The sequence below is a fragment of the Bos taurus genome, chromosome 15 (genome assembly GCF_002263795.3).
Source record: "Bos taurus isolate L1 Dominette 01449 registration number 42190680 breed Hereford chromosome 15, ARS-UCD2.0, whole genome shotgun sequence".
In the NCBI taxonomy this organism is placed as follows: Eukaryota; Metazoa; Chordata; class Mammalia; order Artiodactyla; family Bovidae; genus Bos; species Bos taurus.
In genome coordinates this window covers 24,301,876-24,322,492 of record NC_037342.1, presented here as the reverse complement: position 1 = coordinate 24,322,492, position 20,617 = coordinate 24,301,876, and the positions used below count along the sequence as shown (strand labels likewise).

The window sequence follows — 20,617 nt, the reverse complement described above, 5'->3', positions numbered from 1 at the left end:
TTTGTTAGTATAAATATTTAGATTTCAAGGAGAGGCTGACAGGTCCACCAAACAAAAGTTGGTTAATCTTCTAGAGAGAGGCACTTCTCAAGATATTATGGCTTCCTGTCTCAACCCCAAATTCATTTCCTTTGCTTATGTCACAGGAAGATTCCCCTGCCTCACTAGTACAAGAAGATTGTTCCATGGACACTTAAAAATGACAAGAACCTTCAGGTCAGCATCCACTTGGGGTCTACCCTCACAATGTACCTTTAAAATTTTTTTAAAAAGCATTTTAATCAATGCAATATATGTTTATTGTAGAAAAATAGAAAAATCAGGTGAAAGAAGAGAATAAATACCATCAGTTCATCACTAAAAGTTAATTTGGTATACATACTTTATATTTGTATCTATTTGTATATTTGTATCTATTTATTATTTTTAATACTCTAAGTTTATAAGCATGAGCAGAAATGAGAATATCAGGAATCCTTGCAGTTAGTCACAAACTAGAGTAGGCGGGTCACACATATTCACACTTTGCAATTACAAGTGGGAGACGCTGCTCTCATCAACTTTGTATGTGGCAGCCGAGTGCTGGCAATTTTAATTAGGTCATTTCATACTTGACGCTGTGTACTTGTTCTGAGAACACCTCCCAAATTAATTACTCTTCTACACCTTTCCCAATAAGGACCTTATTTTTGTTTGAACAAAGTTTACATGTATGTTCATTTTTTTTTTTTTAGAACTTTATAGCTTATAAAGCTTTATAATTAACCCTGTGCCCAGATCCGTGGGTCAAGAAGATTCCCTGGAGAAAGAAATGGCAACTCACTCCAGCATTCTTACCTGGAGGAATCCCCATAGACAGAGGAGCCAGGTGGGTTACAGTCCACGGGGTGGCAAAGAGTCGGGTATGACTGAAGTGACAGCAGGCAGGCACATATGCACATAGTATATTGCGAACATCTTTTAGTATGTAACACTTGAAAAGTGAAACAAATTTTTTAAAGTTTTGATAAAATTGATTTGTAACCTCTGACAGAAAGCTCTAAGTATCATGTTCCACTCCATTCAGTACTAATGTTATTTATACTTCAGTTCAGTTCAGTCGCTCAGTCGTGTCCGACTCTTTGTGACCCCATGAACTGCAGCACGCCAGGCCTCCCTGTCCATCACCAATTCCCGGAGTATACCCAAACTCATGTCCACTGAGTCAGTGATGCCATCCAATCATCTCATGCTCTGTCGTCCCCTTCTCCTCCTGCCCTCAATCTTTCCCAACATCAGGGTCTTATCAAATGAGTCAGCTCTTCACATCAGGTGGCCAAAGTATTGGAGTTTCAGCTTCAACATCAGTCCTTCCAATGAACACCCAGGACCAATCTCCTTTAGGATGGACTGGTTGGATCTCCTTGCAGTCTCCTTGGAACTCTCAAGAGTCTTCTCCAACACCACAGTTCAAAAGCACCAATTCTTCTGCACTCAGCTTTCTTTATAGTCCAACTCCCACATCCATACATGACTAATGGAAAAACCATAGCCTTGACTAGACAGATCTTTGTTGACAAAATAATGTCTCTGCTTTTTAATATGCTGTCTAGATTGGTCATAACTTTCCTTCCAAGGAGTAAACGTCTCTTAATTTCATGGCTGCAGTCACCATCTGCAGTGATTTTGGAGCCCCCCAAAATAAAGTCTGACACTGTTTCCACTGTTTCCCCATCTATTTCCCATGAAGTGATGGACCAGATACCATGATCTTCGTTTTCTGAATGTTGAGTTTTAAGCCACCTTTTTCACTCTCCTCTTCCAATTTCATCAAGAAGTTCTTCAGTTCTTCACTTTCTGCCACAAGGGTGGTGTCATCTGCATATCTGAGGTTATTGATATTTCTCCCAGAAATCTTGATTCCAGCTTGTGCTTTTTCCAGCCCAGTATTTCTCATGATGTACTCTGCATAGAAGTTAAATAAGCAGGGTGACAATATACAGCCTCGACGTACTCCTTTTCCTGTTTGGAACCAGTTTGTTGTTCCATGTCCAGTTCTAACTGTTGCTTCCTGACCTGCATACAGGTTTCTCAAGAGGCAGGTCAGGTGGCCTGGTATTCCCATGTCTTTCAGAATATTCCACAGTTTATTGTGATCCACACAGTCAAAGGCTTTGGCATAGTCAATAAAGCAGAAATAGATGTTTTTTCTGGAACTCTCTTGCTTTTTCTATGATCCAGCGGATGTTGGCAATTTGATCTCTGGTTCGTCTGCCTTTTCTACTTAAGTTAGGTAATGTAAATAATATAAATGTATATTTAATAAATATTACACATACGTATGGGGCCTCCTAGGTGGCGCTAGTGGTGAAGAGCCCGCTTGCCAGTGCAGGAGAGACAGGGGATTCAGGTTCCATCCCTGGGTCAGGAAGAGTCGCTGGAGGGCATGGCAACCCACTTCAGTATTCTTGTCTGGAGAATTCCATGGACAGAGGAGCCTGGTGGGGTACGGTCCATAGGGTCGCAAAGAGTCCGACAGGGCTGAAGCGATGTAGCATGCGCACACTGACACACACATAAATAAATAAATATACATACATATAAACTATGCAATATGAAAGGAGTGCGATTATGGGCATACTTTTATTTATAAGGTGATGCCACGTCCTTGAACAACTGCAGAGGCACCATTCACATACATTCTGATGGTCACTGCAGTCCATGAGAATGAATACTTAACGAAAAAAGATCAAGATGCGCTTCTTGGGTCTTCAGGCTACATAAATTTCACAGGAAAGCGTTTTGCAATTGAGAAAGGTTCACTCGGGACTGGTTATTAAATAAGACCATTTCACTTCTAGTGAAAAACCGGCGGGAAAAGACCAACTATTTAAAAAGGAGCTAGTAAACGCGTCTACGCACAGTTTGCCAACTACGGGACACCGTGGAAAATCCCCGCCAGGATAGCCGCGGTGCCTGCTGGGAGCTGTAGTGCAGCCATCGCTTTTCGTGAGGAGACCTGGGCCCCGCGAGACTTCGTTTCCCGGCAGGCCGCGCGCCAAGGCTGCCGGCGGGACGGGAGCTGCCGCGCTGGCTGAGAGTGACCCTGTCAGTTTTGGTTCTTGTGGTGGCGATGGCCTCGTTCGTGACGGAAGTCCTGGCACACTCCGGGAGGCTGGAGAAGGAGGATCTGGGCACTCGGATCAGTCGCCTGACCCAGCGGGTGGAAGAAATCAAGGTGAAGCCGGAGCAGCGGGCGGCTGACTGTAAAGGGACGGAGGGAGGAACGAGAGTGGGTGCAAGTATGTGGGATGAGAAGGGGGCTTAGAGGGGAGCCCAGACTGGGACTGGGACTGCGGAGCCGAGGAGGCTGGGACGGTGGGAAGAGGCGGTGGCTGGGGCAGTATTGGGAGTGGGGTTAGGCTGGGGAGGTATGGGATAGGGGGACGAGGGGAGGGCGGTGGAGACCGGCGGAGCAGGGAATTTGGGACTGGAAGCCCGAGGCGTCTAGGGAGCGGGGGATAGCAGCTGGATAGAAATGAGGGCAGGGTCACCCCACCCCTCTTCGGTGTGTAGTTTCCTCCTCTGTATGATTCGTGGATGAATGTGATAGCTTTGGGAGGATTGTACCGTTCTCCTCCCTGAATTTTTGTCATTACAAACGTATCAGTACTTTATTAAACTCCACTCTCTTCACCCCCAGGCCTTTGAGACTATGCCGAGTGTTATAAAACACGTGACTAGCACTTCTTTGGACCTTGCTGTCTTGGAATTGATACAAAAACAGAAGGCACCTGACCACACGGAGTTTCACTTCGTGCTACTGTCATTACCTTACATTTGTTATTTGCCACATCTTTGTTGCTTTCTTAAACATCTTAAAAAGACGTGTACCCTGTGGATTTAAGAGAGCAAGTTTGGCACTGAACCATAAAGGCACAAAAATGGTTTTATTTTACCAAAATGATTTCCTAAGTGTTAAGTATTCACGTCACTGGCATCTCCTGGAATATGGCTTTAGGATTTTTCATTGCTTTTTTATATGATGGAAAGAAGACCAACTGTTAAGCTACAGGCTCCTCCCCGTTCTGGAACTAACTTGCCTTTCTCCGGTTTATTTTCCCATCCAGACAGATGAGAATTACTTTCTATTCTCCAAGCAGACCCACTTTTTCCCTAGTTGCCAGATTTTGTTTATGTTGCCATCTCTCCATCTTTTACCTGTTAGTAGTTCTACTCATTCTTCAAGTTCCATCTCAAATGTCGTTTCGTGTATGAAAAATATCCCCATTTACCCTCAGGCAGAGGTGCTCTGTCTCTCAGCTGTGCTTCTGGAGTACCTGAACTCTTGTTATATTGTATTTCTGTGTTCTGATTACTTAAGTGTATCCTATCTTTCCTACCTAAAAGGAATTTATTTGGGACAAGCATAATTTCCTTGGTTCAGTTTAAAGAATGCCTGCAGTGCAGGAGACACAGGAAACATGGGTTCGATCCCTGGATTGTGAAGCTCCCCTGGAGGACGAAATGGCAACTCACCCCAGTATTCTTGCCAGAAAAATCCCATGGACAGAAGAGCCTGGTGGTGTATGCTCTGTGGGGTTCAGAAGAGTCAGACATGACTGAGCAACTGAGCATGCATGCAAGCATCGTTTATTCTTGTCTCCCAAACATTGACTAATTCAGTGAAAAATATTCAATAATTTATTAAATTATTTTGCGTTAAAGGAAATAATGGAACTCAGATCAACTTAGGTTTTAAGATTGTGTGTGCTCAGTCGCTTTGTTGTGTCCGACTCCATAGCCCCATGGACTGTAGCCTGCTAGGCTCCTTTGTCTAGGGAATTCTCCAGGTGAGAATACTAGAGCAGGTTGCCATTTCCTACTCTAGGGGATCTTCCCAACCTAGGGATTGAACCTGCGTCTCTTGTGTCCCCTGCATTGGCAGGAGGATCTTTTACCACTAGTGCCACCTGGGAAGCCTGAATTATTTAAGATTAGGTCTTGCAATTTTATAAGCAAGAAAACAGAAATTCATAAATCAATTGAGGTATACAGATTATGGTCTTAATTTATTCATTTACTTTTTTTCCTATTAGATATATGATTAAAATTAGTGACTATAGTCTGAACTGGTTTGATTCAAAATGAGAATTTCTGGCTCTGCCTTTCTCTTTTTCAGTGTTTGTACAATTCTTGGGCACTGTTGGTCATTGTCTTCTTGTATCCTTGTGTTATGGGACTCTTAACGGTAGGAGAAATGTTTTTTCAGAGAAACCCATTGGCTTGGAAGGGAAAGTGAATGGGTATGAGTAACTGGGCAAAAAGGCCCTGACTTGGAAGATCCCTAACAGAAGACGAGCTATGTATTTTAAGAGTTCCCTACTCATGTCATTGTAACTTTTCTCTTGTATAATAGGGCGAGGTGTGCAGTATGATCAGCAAGAAGTATAGCGAATTCCTACCTAGCATGCAGAGCGCACAGGACCTGGTTACCCAAGTGGATAAGCTATCTGATGACATTGGCTTGCTGAAATCTAGGATAGAGACTGAGGTAAGAACAGTTTGTTATGTGGGATGGGTTTGTAGGGAGAAAGTTCAGCTTCCTGATTCCAAGGACAACTCAGTTTACAATTTTTTTTTTAATCTTCATTTAAAAAAAAAAATAAAACTTATTTATTTGACTGCACCAGGTCTTAATTATGGCATGTGGGATCTAGTTCCCTGACCAAGGATTGAACCCTGGCCCCCTGCATTGGTCCTCTTAGCCACTGCAGGGAAGTCCACCAGGGAAACCACCACCAGGGAAGTCCTTAATACAAATTTTAAAGACCTCACTTTCCTTATTAGTGAATGGAAGTTGAATTAGATGACCTTAAGGTAACTTCCAGTTTTAAAATACAAATGTTTTCCAAAACTATAAACAATTTCTTTTTTATGGTAAAAAATTTTAAGCTATGCTAATAATGTCTTGCATCTTAGTTCACTTTATAAATTAAAAATATAGCCTCAAGATTTTAATGTCTTCATAATAAAAACAGATAAAGCATATAAGTGAATCATTTGGCCTTGTCTCTTATCATCTCCTACTTTAAAATGCTTGTATCTCTTAACGGCATGCATTCTCTTATTTCTGCAGCTGGCCTCAACGTATTAAAGCTTCAGCACAATCTTTGTCTTTTGGCTTTCTTGTGGAAAATTGACTTGGATTGCCAGTCACAACCACTGTACTTCCTGTCATAAAGCCACTTTCCTTGGACACGCAGGGAATCTCTGCCCATCTTATACTGTGTCACTTTATACTTTATGGGGCTAGTGCTTACTGTACTTCCTATGGAAAGTCTGGCAGTTTTTAAGAATGTTCACCTTGTTTGCCAGAGTACTGTCATCACAAAGGAGTAAGCCAGTGTTGAAACAGGAATATCCACTTCATAATTTAAAAGTTGCTTTTCATGTATATTATCTCACCAGGATTTTTCCCTTACAGTTTTCTTTTAGGAAAAATAAGCCGTTGAAAAAAATCAAGTTGATATTAGAGGTTTAAACTGAATAGGTGTCTTGTACATCTGTTTCTAAATTTTCACTCAGGGTGCGTTGATATCCAAAATCAAGATGTTGAGATATTCTCAAGGTCCTAAAGGAAAGAAAGACATCTTCTCTGTGTGACAGTTCCTAAAGAAGGAAAGGGAACAGATGTGTTTTTAAAAGTTCTGTATAAAACTTGAATTGCAAGTGGGGAAACCACTAGCTATTTGGAAAATCTATTTAATACTGACTTTACCTGTCATTCTGGTTAGAGGTTTTAATAAAAATAAATCCATTACTCTGCAACTCTGGCACAGTTCAAATAATATATTCAAAGGGTATTTGTCAGACAAATAAGTCAGTAGTGCAATTACTAGACTGTGTTATTAGAAATGAAGTATCTGGAACAAGAAAGTAATGGACTATGTACGTTTTCCTGGCCAGATTATGACTGGACAAGATTTATTCAGTTCTGATTGTTGTATTTTTAAAGATGACTGGTCTTGATGAGAGGGTCCAGACCTGACCACCATACCATCTGAAGAACGGGAAGAAACTGGGGGTATTTAGCTGTGAGAAACACTTTCAATATTTGGAGTCTTACCATTTGAGAGAAAGATTCAAATGTATGGCTAGAGAGGGGGAATTCGATTCAGTAGGTGGTCTAAAGGGTTTATTCAGTCATTTGATATATTTACTGAGCATCTGTAAATTGCCAGATAATATGGTAGTTGGTGAACTAGTTTTTTATTTCAAAATGTGAATCTCATGCCTGCTATAGAGGAATAAAATAATGTGATACACATTAAATAGGAATAATTCAGTTAAAGAGAGGAGATGTTGCTAAAGATGTCTTCCTGTACGAATTGGGGTCCAAACCAAAGTCTGAAGTGATAGGTAATTAAGCAAAAGAAGAAGGAGAAATGTTTAGGCAGGCACAGGGGACAGCATGGTGGAAACGTGGAGGTAGTGGAGAGACACCACTTTTGGAAAGCTGCACGTATTCCATATGACAGATGATGACAGATATTGATAGAATGTGGTGGGAGGGGCCATGAGATGAGATTAAAAAGGTAAGCCAGAACCATGTGTATCAGTTTAAGTAGTAAGGATTTTCTTGATTGCCCTGTAGAAGCCGTAGAGGAGTTTTAAGTAGGGGAGTGATGTCAGATTTGAATTTTAGGAATCCCATTCTGCTTGCAGTCTGAAGAAAAGACTTGAGGGAAAAGAGACTGGGAAATGAGAAGGCAGCTGAAGCATCAGGTGGCAGTTAAAGTAATCAGGCAAAACAGGCTGTGACCTTCACCACAGTCAGTGGCAATAGGCATAGAGAAAAGTGGATGAATCCTGGGGACTTTCAAAAGATATAGGATCTTTGGGAGTTGCTGATGTGAGGAATCAAAGATGGAGGAGTCACTGGTAACTGTGGAACTAGGTTATTGATGTGCCATCCATTGAAACAGGGAATCTGGAGGAGGAGGAGGTTTTGGTTGAGTTTAAATATGGGCTGCCTGTATGAGATCCAAATGAAGCTGCACAGTTGGCTTGTATGAAGATGGAGGCTAGACTATTGTAAAGAAAGATGGGGCAGGGCCAGAAACTTGAAATGCAATGGCTCAAACAAGATACATATTTTTTTAATCATGGTCTCCAGGCTAGCAGGCTGATTCTACAACCCAGGGCCTGGCTGTTCTAGTGCATTCTGAGTCAAGAACTGTGGCGGATAGTCTGTTCCCTGCAATAGTAGCCAGTGGATGAATGTTTTTGCACAGCACCCTGAGCCCCAGTTTCTACAGGGCAGTGTGGTGGGCTGCATGATAGAAGAAAACTCCTGAGCTTAGACAGCATAAACATCTTCTAATGGGTAGTAAGCATGCTGGATTTTTGTCATGAAGGGAAATACTATTTCTGTTTTTCAAATGTTTGTTTACTACACAAACATTTTTGAAAAGATAGTTCAGAACAAAAGACAGTCCATTGCTTCACTTGCAAGATGGTGCTGAAGTGTGAGAAAATCCTAAAAAATGGTCTTCCAACAGTCTGTAGAGCAGTGGAACTGGCAGCATTTGGTGGTTTGGTAGGCACAGAGTATCTCAGACCCCATCTCAGGCCTACTGAATTTGAGGCTGCATTTTAATAAGATTCACCAAGCAATATGTATATATGCATGTTATAGTTTGAAAAACACTGCGTTAGAATTTTGCTGTTTTTGTGGTTGCAGTTGGTCTCTCCCCATGTCCAGTGATATCTGGAGGTTCAGAGAAAATAGAGGGCATAGAGAAGATGCATCTATTTTCTTAAGACCCAGATTTGGAAATGGTAGACATCACTTCTGCTTATATACCACCGGTGGGATCTTAGTCACATGGTCACAACTGACTGAGAGGGACAGTGAAAACAGATAGTGTAGTTGGGTAGCCACATTCTGTTCCTATGAGAGAGTGGATTTTAGAGGATAGTTTGCATATCACCCCCTCCATATACATACTTGGATTTTAGGAAAATGGTGTGGACTTGAGAGAGCCACACTTAGAAATTGAAACTATGAGAATGGAGAGAGAATATAGAGCAGGGTTTTTCAATCTAGGCACTGTTGAATGCCTAGATTGGGGCTGGATATTATTCTTTGTTGTGGGGGGCGCTCCCGTACATTGTAAGATGTTTAGATGTTGAGTATCCCTGGCTCTGCTCACTAGATGCCAGTAGAACTTGCTGATTTGTGACAAGCCAAAATGTCTCTAGACATTGCCAAATGTCCCTGGATGGGGGTGAGCAAAAAATGTTTGATTTTTTGAGAACCATTGGTTCAGAGTAATAAGAGGGCCAGGGAGAAAGGATTATCAGTATGTGTGAAGTGATCAGAGGGAAAATGAAGGTCCCAAAAGAAAATGAAAAGAAATGGCCAAAGAACCAGGAGAAAAATGAGTAGAAATTGGTGTCATAGATCTAAGGAAAGGAGAATAACAGTGTACTGACGAATGGTTAAGTACTGGTGATACATGCTTTAGACATAGCAACAAGGATTTGATTGATATTTTTTTCTTAAAGATGGGGGAATTTTTAACATATTTAAATCTGATGGGAGGAGCCATCCTCTAGTAGATATTAAATCAGTATGTAATTCATGAATGAAGAATGAATTGGTAAGAAGTAAAATATAGAGAAAAGAGGAAGTAATTGATAGTGCGAAGTCCCTGAAAAGGTAGGACAGAATAGGAGGTGGATCCTCACTTAACCTAAGAAAACCTTCCTATTGGTTAGAACTGTTCAACTCTAGAGTGAATTATCACTTGGCCATGGGGACACCCTTCTAGTAATCCAGGTGGGTGAGTTCTGTGATGTGAGGTAACTGCTTAAACTAAAACTCGTTGCTGACAAGAGGATACTATGTTGATGACAATGGGTGTTTCTGCATAAGACAAGGATTTGGGCCATTTGGACCACTTCAGGTCTCTTCTTACTACATTCTATGATTTTTATTCCATTCTTAACCAGCATTTAAATTTAATCATGAGTTATATTCAGCTAATAAGGCTTATTGATTATAATGAGTGTTTTATTTCTTAGGTATAGTATAGCTAAAAAGTACTTGTCTTTGGTATTGTGAATTAGGTCCGCCGGGATCTTCATGTATCAACTGCTGAATTTACAGACTTGAAGCAGCAGCTGGAAAGAGACTCAGTAGTCCTCTGTTTGCTTAGACAGCTACAAGAGGTCAGTAAATTCAAACCAAACTTTAGCACTTTGGTGGTGAGAAAGTTGTTTTTTTTTTTTTTTTTTTCCCAGTTGGTCTTATCGTTTAATGAGTATCCCTTGACTATGTGCTATTTTTTTCATATTTTAAAAACAAGCAAGCGGACAGACTTGAAATAATAAGATGTATCAGATAAAATACCTAATAACTATACTTATCTTTTCAGTTTTCTACTGCTATTGAGGAATATAATTGTGCATTGGCAGGAAAGAAGTATATTTCTGCTGCTCAGCATCTAGAAGAGGTATTAAACACTTTCTCTAAAGCATGAACAAGTAATGCTACTCTTGTTTTAAGTAAATTCTATGTCACATGTATTCCTTACTGTTATACAAATATGTTCGAATTGCCTAGAGTACAGATGAAATGTTTAACAGTGATTCCATTTCACTGCCAGGCCCAGAAATGCTTGAAGTTGTTAAAATCCAGAAAATGCTTTGACTTAAAAATATTGAAATCTCTCAGCATGGAGCTGACAATACAGAAACAGAATATACTTTATCACCTTGGAGAGGAGTGGCAGAAGCTGATTGTATGGAAGTTCCCACCATCGAAAGGTGATGCTGACCTCAGTGAACTGCTTTGCTTAATCTGCCTGAGCCAGTTTGGCTTCTGAATGTATTCCAAATATTTTATATTGGGAGAGAAGAAGGCTTCATTTATTAATCTCCCAATTCTGTATTGAGTTCTCATTTAAGCAGATATGCTGTTGGGACCAAAATGCTTGTTACTTTCTTCACACTTCTCTTTCTGTCCCTTTCGCTAGGAAGGAGCAGAGAAGGGGGGAGGTGATTGGGAGGGGTCCGTGAGGTGAGGGTATGCTAGAGGAGGTGGAAGCACTTCTCCGTTGTAGAGTGTGCTCATTCCCAGAGCCCTCATCCCAACAGTCTATCTTTTCTAAAAAGCTTGAAGAAACTGTTCGACCTTTCTCTCTCTTGCTAAGGAAGACAGAGGATCGATGGGATAGGAGTTGGACCCAATTTTTGCAGTCCTTGGGGAAAATCAGTGACAGAATCATGAGAAATGGGATAACTCTGGCCCTGGTTTTTATTTATACTACTTGGCTCTCAGCCCCTCTGCCCACCTCTGGGTGTGAACCCTCTTTGATATCTTGTTTATACAAAGTATAATCTCTGAGGGTATATTGAAAGACATGCCATTAAATCCAGTATATTTTCCAACATTTAATCTTGAAATTTAGTCTGTTTCAGAGGAAACCTCAGAGTCTCCCCTTTCTTCCTTCCCCTATCCACTTTGGCCTTCAAATACAGTGTATATGTATGTATGTACATAGACACTCCGCCCCCTCACACACACCCCATGTGTATTTTCAAGGAAGTCATCCAGAAGTTTTCGATTCTATTTCCAAGCAGGTTATAAAATTAAGAGAAGATGGCAATTCTTTGTTGTAACACACCCTTCTTGTTAAACTTGTTTGGCAGGCTGTTCTCTTTCCTTCATAAGAGGGAACATAGAAGACGAGGCCTTAACTGAAACTAGGATCTCACTTTTTATTCTTGGCCTTCATTCAGTCATTCAATATATTTTTTATTGTTGAGGTATTGTTGATTTACAGTGGTATGTTAATTTCCTCTGGACAGCAAAGTGATGCAGTTATACATACATATATACACACACACACACACACACACACACACACATATATACACACACACACTTTAAAATTTTCTTTTCTGTTATGATTTATCATAGGATATTGGATATAGTTCCCTGTGCTATACAGTAGGACTTTGTTGTTTATCTGTTCTCAACACATATTTAATATGCAGTTATTGTAGGTACATCATCTTTTGCACTCAGTTTGATTCTTTGAGCATACCAAAAGAAGTAATTTCTTGTTTTAAAGTGATGCCAAGGATTTGTATGCAATAATTCGTACTTGCTTGCATTAGAAGTGTCTTGTACTAAAACCACGTTTTTAGGACTCTTGGTAGACCGTAGGCTCTCAGGAATAGAAATGGGAACATCTTGTACTGCTGAGACAGCTGATATTTTTTTCCCTTCTCCATAGATATCAGCAACTTGGAATCTTGCCTGCAAACAGAGCTTCATTTATGCACCGAACAATCTCAAAAAGAAGAGAAGAACCCCGTGCCACCAATCAGTTCTGTCCTCTTGGCATTTTCTCTCCTTGGAGAGTTACATACCAAGCTTAAGTCATTTGGTAAGCCATCCTACTTTGTTTCATTTACATGACATTTTCAGAAAGTCCAATGTTAAAGGACTGACAGGAAAAATTAGCAAATATTCTCTGAATGATATTGATGATGGATCATAAAGTTTGGCTTCATGATTCATTAAATAGAATTGTTATAAATATTACCCTTTTCATTAAGGGCTTAGATCCTTTCCTTTTTTTCTTTTCTCTCTCTTTTTTTCCTCAAACTAGCTGCTGGTGTTTTTTTATTTTTTAATAATTTAAATAAAAATCTGTAGACAATCTGGGAAACTTCAGTGGGAAAACTTGCAGTGCATATGGGTGTTATGTAATGTCATGGTACATGTTTTTTGTTGTTAGGCTCAAAGATCTTTTGTTTTTTCTCAAGTGTCTTCAAGTGATTTTTTCTTTATGAGTGTTGATATAACTTTCAGGTCAGATGCTGCTGAAGTATATCCTTAAGCCTCTGGCATCTTGCCCATCCCTTCTTGCCATGATAGAAAGCCAGCCTAACATCACCATCATTCGTTTTGAATCTGTGATGACTGACTTGGAACATCCATCGCCATCTGAAGTTTTTGCCAAGATCAGACTGGTACTGGAAGTGGTCCAGAAACAACTTCTAGGTGTGTATTCCCAAGGCCATGCCTTCACATTTTGGAAAAGTTGATGTGGTATTTGAAAGTAAATATTATTTTAAAAAGTGGACAAAAATGTCGCCATTCTGAGTGAATGGAGGATGGAGGTGAGTAAATTATGTCTTGGGGAAAAAGTAGTTACCTTTCTGTTTCTTGCTCTCTTTTGCTTTCCTTCTCTGCCTAGTGTTGACAGGTAAGGTCATCAGTGGTACCCCGTATTCTTTGTTTGTAATATATAGTTGGATTTTGGAATGCATTTCTCTCATGGGACTTCTAGGGACATCATATTTTGGGACTTTTGGTTAATTATAGGAAAAGCAGAAATGAACTAAGTGCTGTTTTATGTATTTCAGTGGGAAAATCCCCATCAACCTAGTTGATATAAACAAACTGGGTTTAACGTGGGACATGAATTTCATTCCAACTCAGCCTACTGGTTAGACCTTTATATATTCACCCTTGAAACAACCAGTTTCTGTTGCTTGAATCATTTTTTGGCTGTCACACTATTAAAAGTAAAATTTCTTCTTTTTTTATTATAATACTGTCATTTTAGTCTATTTGACTTACCTTCTTTTTGCTTTTCTCAGTTGTCTTATTGAATAGTCAAATTAAGCACTCTTGCTGTGGAAAAAATGAAAAAAAGAAATGCTGCTATTGTTTGTAAGCCTTCCTGGCAGTCACATAATTTATTTATATATAAAGACTTTATTATTTTTTATTAAAGTATAGTTCATTTACAGTGTTGTGCCAATCTCTGCTGTATAGCAAAGTGACTCAGTTGAATACATATAGACATTCTTTATTTATATATAAATAATTTAAAGCAAAGAATTCATTCTAGTTCTGATAGCAAAGAATAAAACATTTCAAGACTTGGATGAACTGCAAAAATCCAAGGTAGTTTTCTTCTTGTTCGTTTACTTAGGGAGATAATGTAACAAAGAGTCCAAGGATTGGAAGGAACTAGAAAGATAATCAATGCAGATATCTCTGAGTCTTGACTCTACTCTGTAACACTCCCATCAACTGGTCACAACAAGCCTGAGCACCTTTTGAGAGTCTGTCCTACCTCTGTGCAGCTCTGAGTACTGTCAAGTTTTTGTTTGTTTTTTTTTTTCAAAATTGTGTCTCTTTTCTGTATTAAATACTCTTGCCAAAATGCCCTTTTTGGAAATTAAATCTTTAGGGCAGTTGTTTAAAAAATATGTTCAAAATATATTGCACTGTAATATCTGCTTTACTGATGCTGTTTCTACTATGTGGAGCTGTATAGAAGTCTAATTCTTTGAAATTGGTCTTTGAAATTCTTTCCAGTCTCTGTTATTATGTCCCCTACGTCTTACCACCATCTTTACTTTTTTTAAGATGAAATAATGTTAGATCTTCTTATCTTCAGTGATCTTCTGCGGATATATTCCATTTCTTCCACAGTCCTTTTTATTACAGTATGGTGTTGAAAACAGAACAAAGTATTCTAGATATAGCCTGAACCAATTCAGATTCATACGGAAGGATTATTCACTCCTTCGGTCTCAGTTTCAGGTTTCTGTTAGAACAGCCAAAGGCTGTTATTACACAGGTAACTTACTGAGCTTGATGTAAATGAAAATCCCACATCATACTCAGTGCAGATGGCTGCTTTCCTGTCTTACACTTGACTTTTTACAGTTAACATTGATCTTTGTTAGATTTTACATGATAAAATTTTGCAGTGAGTTAACTCCCCTTTCTACTTCATGTTGAATGCATATTTGATAATCATGTTTACTTGTAGCTTGTCAGTGATGGTACTGTTAGCCTAGGATAGGGCTAGATTGGAGGGTGCTCTAGGAGCACACTGAAATGTCTTTTCAGGTTGACATTGGTCCTTTAAGTGCTCAATCCACTGTGTTTGTAAGTTTTCTTTGTACCTAGGATATTCAGAGCAGAAGACAACTAACTCACTGTTGCTGGGTTCTCTTCTCATCTCTTTAATATCTTTCAGTCAATATTCCTTCCTTCATACTTAGTTTCTCTTCTTTGCATCAGCAATAACACCTAAAACAATGTTAACAAATATTAATGTCTGTGCACATTCCTGACTTAAAACTGATTTTAATGGAAATAAATGGGGCTTTTTTTTTTTTTAATGGTTTATTCTTCCCCTAAATATAACCTGAGGATCATACTTTGTAGCCTTAGTTCTTTTTGGAGTCTTCTACTTTCTTTGCATTTTAGTTATTCTGAAACTTCATAAAGGTTTTTACCTTCTCTCTTATGTTTGTCTTTGGTTATATGCTCCTTTCATCTTTTAAATATGTGTTTTTTACTTCTAAGTTTTCTTTATTACTAAGCATCATTGTACCAAAAACAAAAGAATTTTTAAAAAGAGGATAAAAAATTCTTTTGGAAATAATTTGGCAAAATATATAAAAACTCTTAAAATGTTTGTATTTTTAAACCAAGATTTCAACTTCTAGGAATCTGCCCAGAAGAAATAATCTTAAATATATGAAACCATTAAAAAAAAAAAAAAAGCCCCATTTATTTCCATTAAAATCAGTTTTAAGTCAGGAATGCACACTGGCATTAATATTTGTTAACATTGTTTTAGGTGTTATTGCTGATGCAAAGAAGAGAAAATAAGTATGAATATTAAAGAGAAGAATTTACTTGTAAATGATGTGATTGGATACCTAAAAACCCAAAAGACTACTAAAACTTTTATAATTAATAAGAAATTTACTAAGTTGTCTAGGTACAGTATAAATCTATAAAAATCAGATTTATTCTCTCTAGCAACAATCAGTTATAAAACATAAAGGTATCTTATTTACAATGGCAACATAATCTATTAAATTCTTAAAGATAAATTTAATAGGAATAATATATGTAAAGGAAAGCATAGAACTTATTGAGGGCTTAAAGGGAAGGGAGGCTATCATGGATTAGAAGACAATCTCAAAAAGTTGTCAACTCATTCCAAAATACCATATAAACTTAATACTTTCCAATCAGTTGCTTGTTATATATTTTTTGAATTGGACAAATGAATTACTCTAGAGCTTACATCAAAAAATATGAGCCTTGCCAGTAAAGATTTGAAAAGTACTAGTTGGAGAATTTTATAATTAAAACTGTGTTTTTGACATAAGCTCAGTGGAATGAAAAAGAGTCCAGAAGTAGACCCAGGAAATAAAAAAAAGAGAATTTACCGTTTGATCAGTCACAGTTGAGTTTAGCGGGACAGACCGTTTATTAAATAATTGTGTTAGCAAAACTGGCTATGTGGAAGGAGACAAAGTTAGATTCCTGCTTCGTACTTCAGAGATACATTCCAGATGGATTAAAGCCTTATATGCAAAAAGTAGAACAAAAAAGTGTTGGAAGAAAATTCACAAGAATACTTAAATATTATCAGGAAGCTCCAAATACATAAAGGAAATGATTGACAAATTCGACTGTGTATAAATGTCAAATTCTATGATGGTGAACAGTACCATAAACAAAGATTATATTATACTGGGAGAAAATACCTGTAGTGTGTTTGACAGACAAGGAGTTGATTTTTAGATTTTTTTCCAAAGAAAGCGAGAACATAGTAACAGAAAAAGGGTAACAAATATGAATAGGTAATTTATGGAAGAAAAGGTTCAAATTATTAATAAAAATAAAAATATGTGTTGCTTAATCTCCCTAATAGTGGAATGGAAATCACACCATCAGAGTAGAAATTTCCACCCTTAAGGTTGACAAAATTCAGAGATATGTGTAAGACACTTTTGGTAAGAAAATGGAAAGGTAGGCTCCATCATTGCTTTTGTGAGTGTTTTTTAGCAAGTAATCTGAGGCACTATAGTTATGCTAAGATATTCATCCCTTTGACCCAGGTAGCCCACTTTTTAATTCCTTACAGATGTCATATCAACAGTATGTATGTTTGCATATGTAAGTACTGTATGTACTTGCATACTGGAATGGGTATCATCTGAAGAATGGTTGTATAACTTACAGTTGAGCCATAGTATGGAGTACTATGCAGCTATTAAAAAGAAGTAGAGCTAGATACCTCAGAGATGGCCACCATCTATTTTTAAGGGATAAAAAGTTAAGTGTAAAATCTATGGCATGAACCCATTTTATAAAAATGAAAGTGTAGCCCCCTATTTGAGTATTATATTAGTTTGCTAGGGCTTCCATAACAAAATACCACAGGCTGTGTGACTTAAAAAGCAGAAATTTATTTTCTGTTTTGGAGGCTGGAAGTCCAAGATCAAAGTGTCAGTAGATTTGGTTTCTCCTGAGCCCTCTCTCCTTGCTTAGCAGACAGTCTTCTTACTGCCCTCACATGGCCTTTCCTCTCTGTATGCTCATCCCTGATGTCTTTCCTTTTCTTAGAGGAACACTAGTCATAGTGGATTAAGGGCAGGGCTCCACCCTTATGACCTATTTAAAGGTGAGTCCTGTCTCCAAATGCAGTTACACTGGGGACTAGGGCTTCAACATATGAATTGTAGGGGACACAGTTTGATCTATATCAAGTGTGTATATTATAAATGTAAGGGAGGAAGAATACAAACCAAACTCTTAACATTGGTTACTTGGGCACAGAGAGACAGACAAACTTATGGATATGGAGAGGGAAAATTACCCTTTTTCTTTAGAAATGTTAGTGGTGTTGATTTTCTAGAAAGTATAAGTTACTAAAATTTACTGAGAAGTAGAGACTCTGAACATACAAAAAGTTGTAGAAGAAATTTGAAAGGTTTTTAAAGATTTCCTATTTAAAAGGTCACCATTAGGCACATAAAGTTTATGGCTAAATTCTAGGTACCCTTTAAATTACACACAATCCTTTTTGATAATCAAGCTCTTTTGGTCAATAGAAAAGGATAGATAAGTATCCTGATTAATTTTTTAAAAACAAGCATAAATTTGATATCAAAATGTACACACAGAGAAAACATATAATGATTTTATCAAGTCATTTTATCACTAGCTAAATTTACAAGCTCAGTTCAGTTTAGTTGAGCTGCTCAGTTGTATCTAACTCTGTGACCCCATGGACTGCAGCACGCCAGGCTCCCCTGTCCATCACCAACTCTCAGAGCTTAGTCAAACTCATGTCCATCGCATCAGTGATGCCATCCAACCATCTCATCCTCTGTCATCCCCTTCTCCTGTCTTCAGTCTTTCCCAGCATCAGGGTCTTTTCCATGAGCTCAGTTCAGTTCAGTTGCTCAGTCGTGTCCAACTCTTTGTGACCCCATGAATTGCAGCACGCCAGGCCTCCCTGTCCATCACCAACTCCTGGAGTTCACTCAAACTCAAGTCCATCGAGTCGGTGATGCCATCCAGCCATCCCATCCTGTCGTCCCCTTCTCCTCCTGCCCCCAACCCCTCCCAGCATCAGAGTCTTTTCCAATGAGTCAACTCTTCGCATGAGATGGCCAAAGTACTGGAGTTTCAGCTTTAGCATCATTCCTTCCAAAGAACACCCAGGACTGATCTCCTTTAGAATGGACTGGTTGGATCTCCTTGCAGTCCAAGGGACTCTCAAGAGTCTTCTCCAACACCACAGATCAAAAGCATCAATTCTTCGGCGCTCAGCTTTCTTCACAGTCCAACTCTCACATCCATACATGACCACTGGAAAATTCATAGCCTTGACTAGACAGACCTTTGTTGGCAAAGTAATGTCTCTGCTTTTGAATATGCTATCTAGGTTGGTCATAACTTTCCTTCCAAGGAGTAAGCGCCTTTTAATCTCATGGCTGCAGTCACCATCTGCAGTGATTTTGGAGCTCCCCAAAATAAAGTCAGCCACTGTTTCCACTGTTTCCCCATCTGTCTCCCATGAAGTGATGGGACCAGATACCATGATCTTCGTTTTCTGAATGTTGAGCTTTAAGCCAACTTCTTCATGCTCTTTTTTCACTTTCATCAAGAGGCTTTTTAGTTCCTCTTCACTTTCTGCCATAAGGGTGGTGTCATCTGCATATCTAAGGTTATTGATATTTCTCCCAGCAATCTTGATTCCAGCTTGTGCTTCTTCCAGCCCAGCGTGTCTGATGATGTACTCTAAATATAAGTTAAGTAAGCAGGGTGACAGATCCCATTAAAATCACATTTTTGGTTGGACATTTAATTGTGATTTCAGGCGACTAATTTTGTCAATTCTTTTTTGAGAGGAAGCTTGACAAATTCCTAATATATTTGCTGAAAATGTTTCCTAATATTGTCTGCTTTATCATCTTAAAATGCTTTTTGCATAGCAAAATTTTGCCTTGCTTTGTTTTAGCAAGTTGCACTGCCATTTGTTGTAAAATTCGTGGAATATTTTCTCCCAGTCTCTTTTTTCCTTTACTGTTTCTAGCAGTTCCTCCAACTTTTGCATCTTCATTTGATTCTGCATCAATAGTATATTTTAGTTTTAAATTTGAAGCTTTGTTTATAGTTATTTTCTTAAATGAGAAAAATATATCATAATGAAAATAATAAGCACTTCAATTTAACTGCTTTTTTCAGTTTATATAGTTATCACTGTAACCTGTGCTGTATGCACAGAATATTCAAGTGCACACATTACAGTGTTACATTGATGCATAGGAAAACAAAGTCATTGGAGTGGAATGAATCTCTTTACTCTGACTACATCGGAAATGTGTTTATATGAAATACTAGAAGTAATATACGTGCCTGAAATCAACACTACAGTACACATACGTGATGCTGTGGTTAAAGTGAGACATGGTCTTATCAAAGCAACAAAATTGTGTTTAACAGAAAAGTATTTTACACTACTTCCTTTGTTTTGTTTTTTTTGAGTTTAAAATTTTTATTCAAAAAATGTATAGAGATCCCATGTACCCTTCACCCAGTTTTCCCCAATGTTAGCATCTTGTGTAACCATAGTATAGGATCAAAACCAGGAAATGGACTGTGGTACAATTCACAGAGCTTATTCCGATTTCTCCAGTTTTCCTTGCACTCATTTGTGTGTGTGAATAGTTCTGTGCAATTTTATGACCTGTGTAGATTCATGTACCTACCACTACGATCAAGCTACAAAACCAGCCGATCACCACAAGGCTGCCTTATGCTACCCATTATAACCACACACCTTTGCTTCCAGTTGTTGAAATTACTTAAAATTAAAAAAAATTGAGTTCGTCAGTCACACTAGCCCCATGTCATGTGCTCAGTACCAAAATGTGGCTGATTGCCATCATATCAAACAGTGCAGGCCTAGACTTGTGATATTATAAGATAGCTCAAGGCTTTGAGGTAGTATGGTCACTTTCTTTTAAGGTTCTCTTATACTATTTAGTTAATTAATAATGAAAGTCACACAGTCGTGTCCAGTTCTTTGCGACTCCATGGCCTATACGGTCCCTGGAATTCTCCAGGCCAGAATACTGGAGTGGGTAGCCTTTTCCTTCTCCAGGGGGTCTTCCCAACCCAGGGATTGAACCCAGGTCTTCCACATTGCAGGTGAATTCTTTACCAGCTGAGCCACGAGGGAAGCAGTTAATTAATTAACTTCCTCAAAATGTGTTA

At 38.6% G+C, this 20,617-nt stretch overlaps 1 protein-coding gene and 1 pseudogene across 1 annotated transcript in view; one reads left to right on the top strand and one right to left on the bottom strand.

Moving 5' to 3' along the window:
- The first annotated feature begins 3,107 nt into the window (after positions 1-3,107).
- The window catches only part of ZW10 (zw10 kinetochore protein), a 35,119-nt gene continuing 17,609 nt past the window's right edge, over positions 3,108-20,617 (top strand). The window contains exons 1-7 of the mRNA NM_001075489.1: positions 3,108-3,217; positions 5,399-5,533; positions 10,117-10,218; positions 10,425-10,502; positions 10,656-10,815; positions 12,291-12,443; positions 12,872-13,063. Of these exons, the coding sequence (NP_001068957.1) occupies positions 3,113-3,217; positions 5,399-5,533; positions 10,117-10,218; positions 10,425-10,502; positions 10,656-10,815; positions 12,291-12,443; positions 12,872-13,063 (925 nt within the window). The 5' untranslated portion in view covers positions 3,108-3,112. The remainder of the gene's footprint in view (positions 3,218-5,398; positions 5,534-10,116; positions 10,219-10,424; positions 10,503-10,655; positions 10,816-12,290; positions 12,444-12,871; positions 13,064-20,617) is intronic.
- LOC101903190 (large ribosomal subunit protein eL42-like) lies at positions 5,989-9,970 on the bottom strand (annotated as a pseudogene).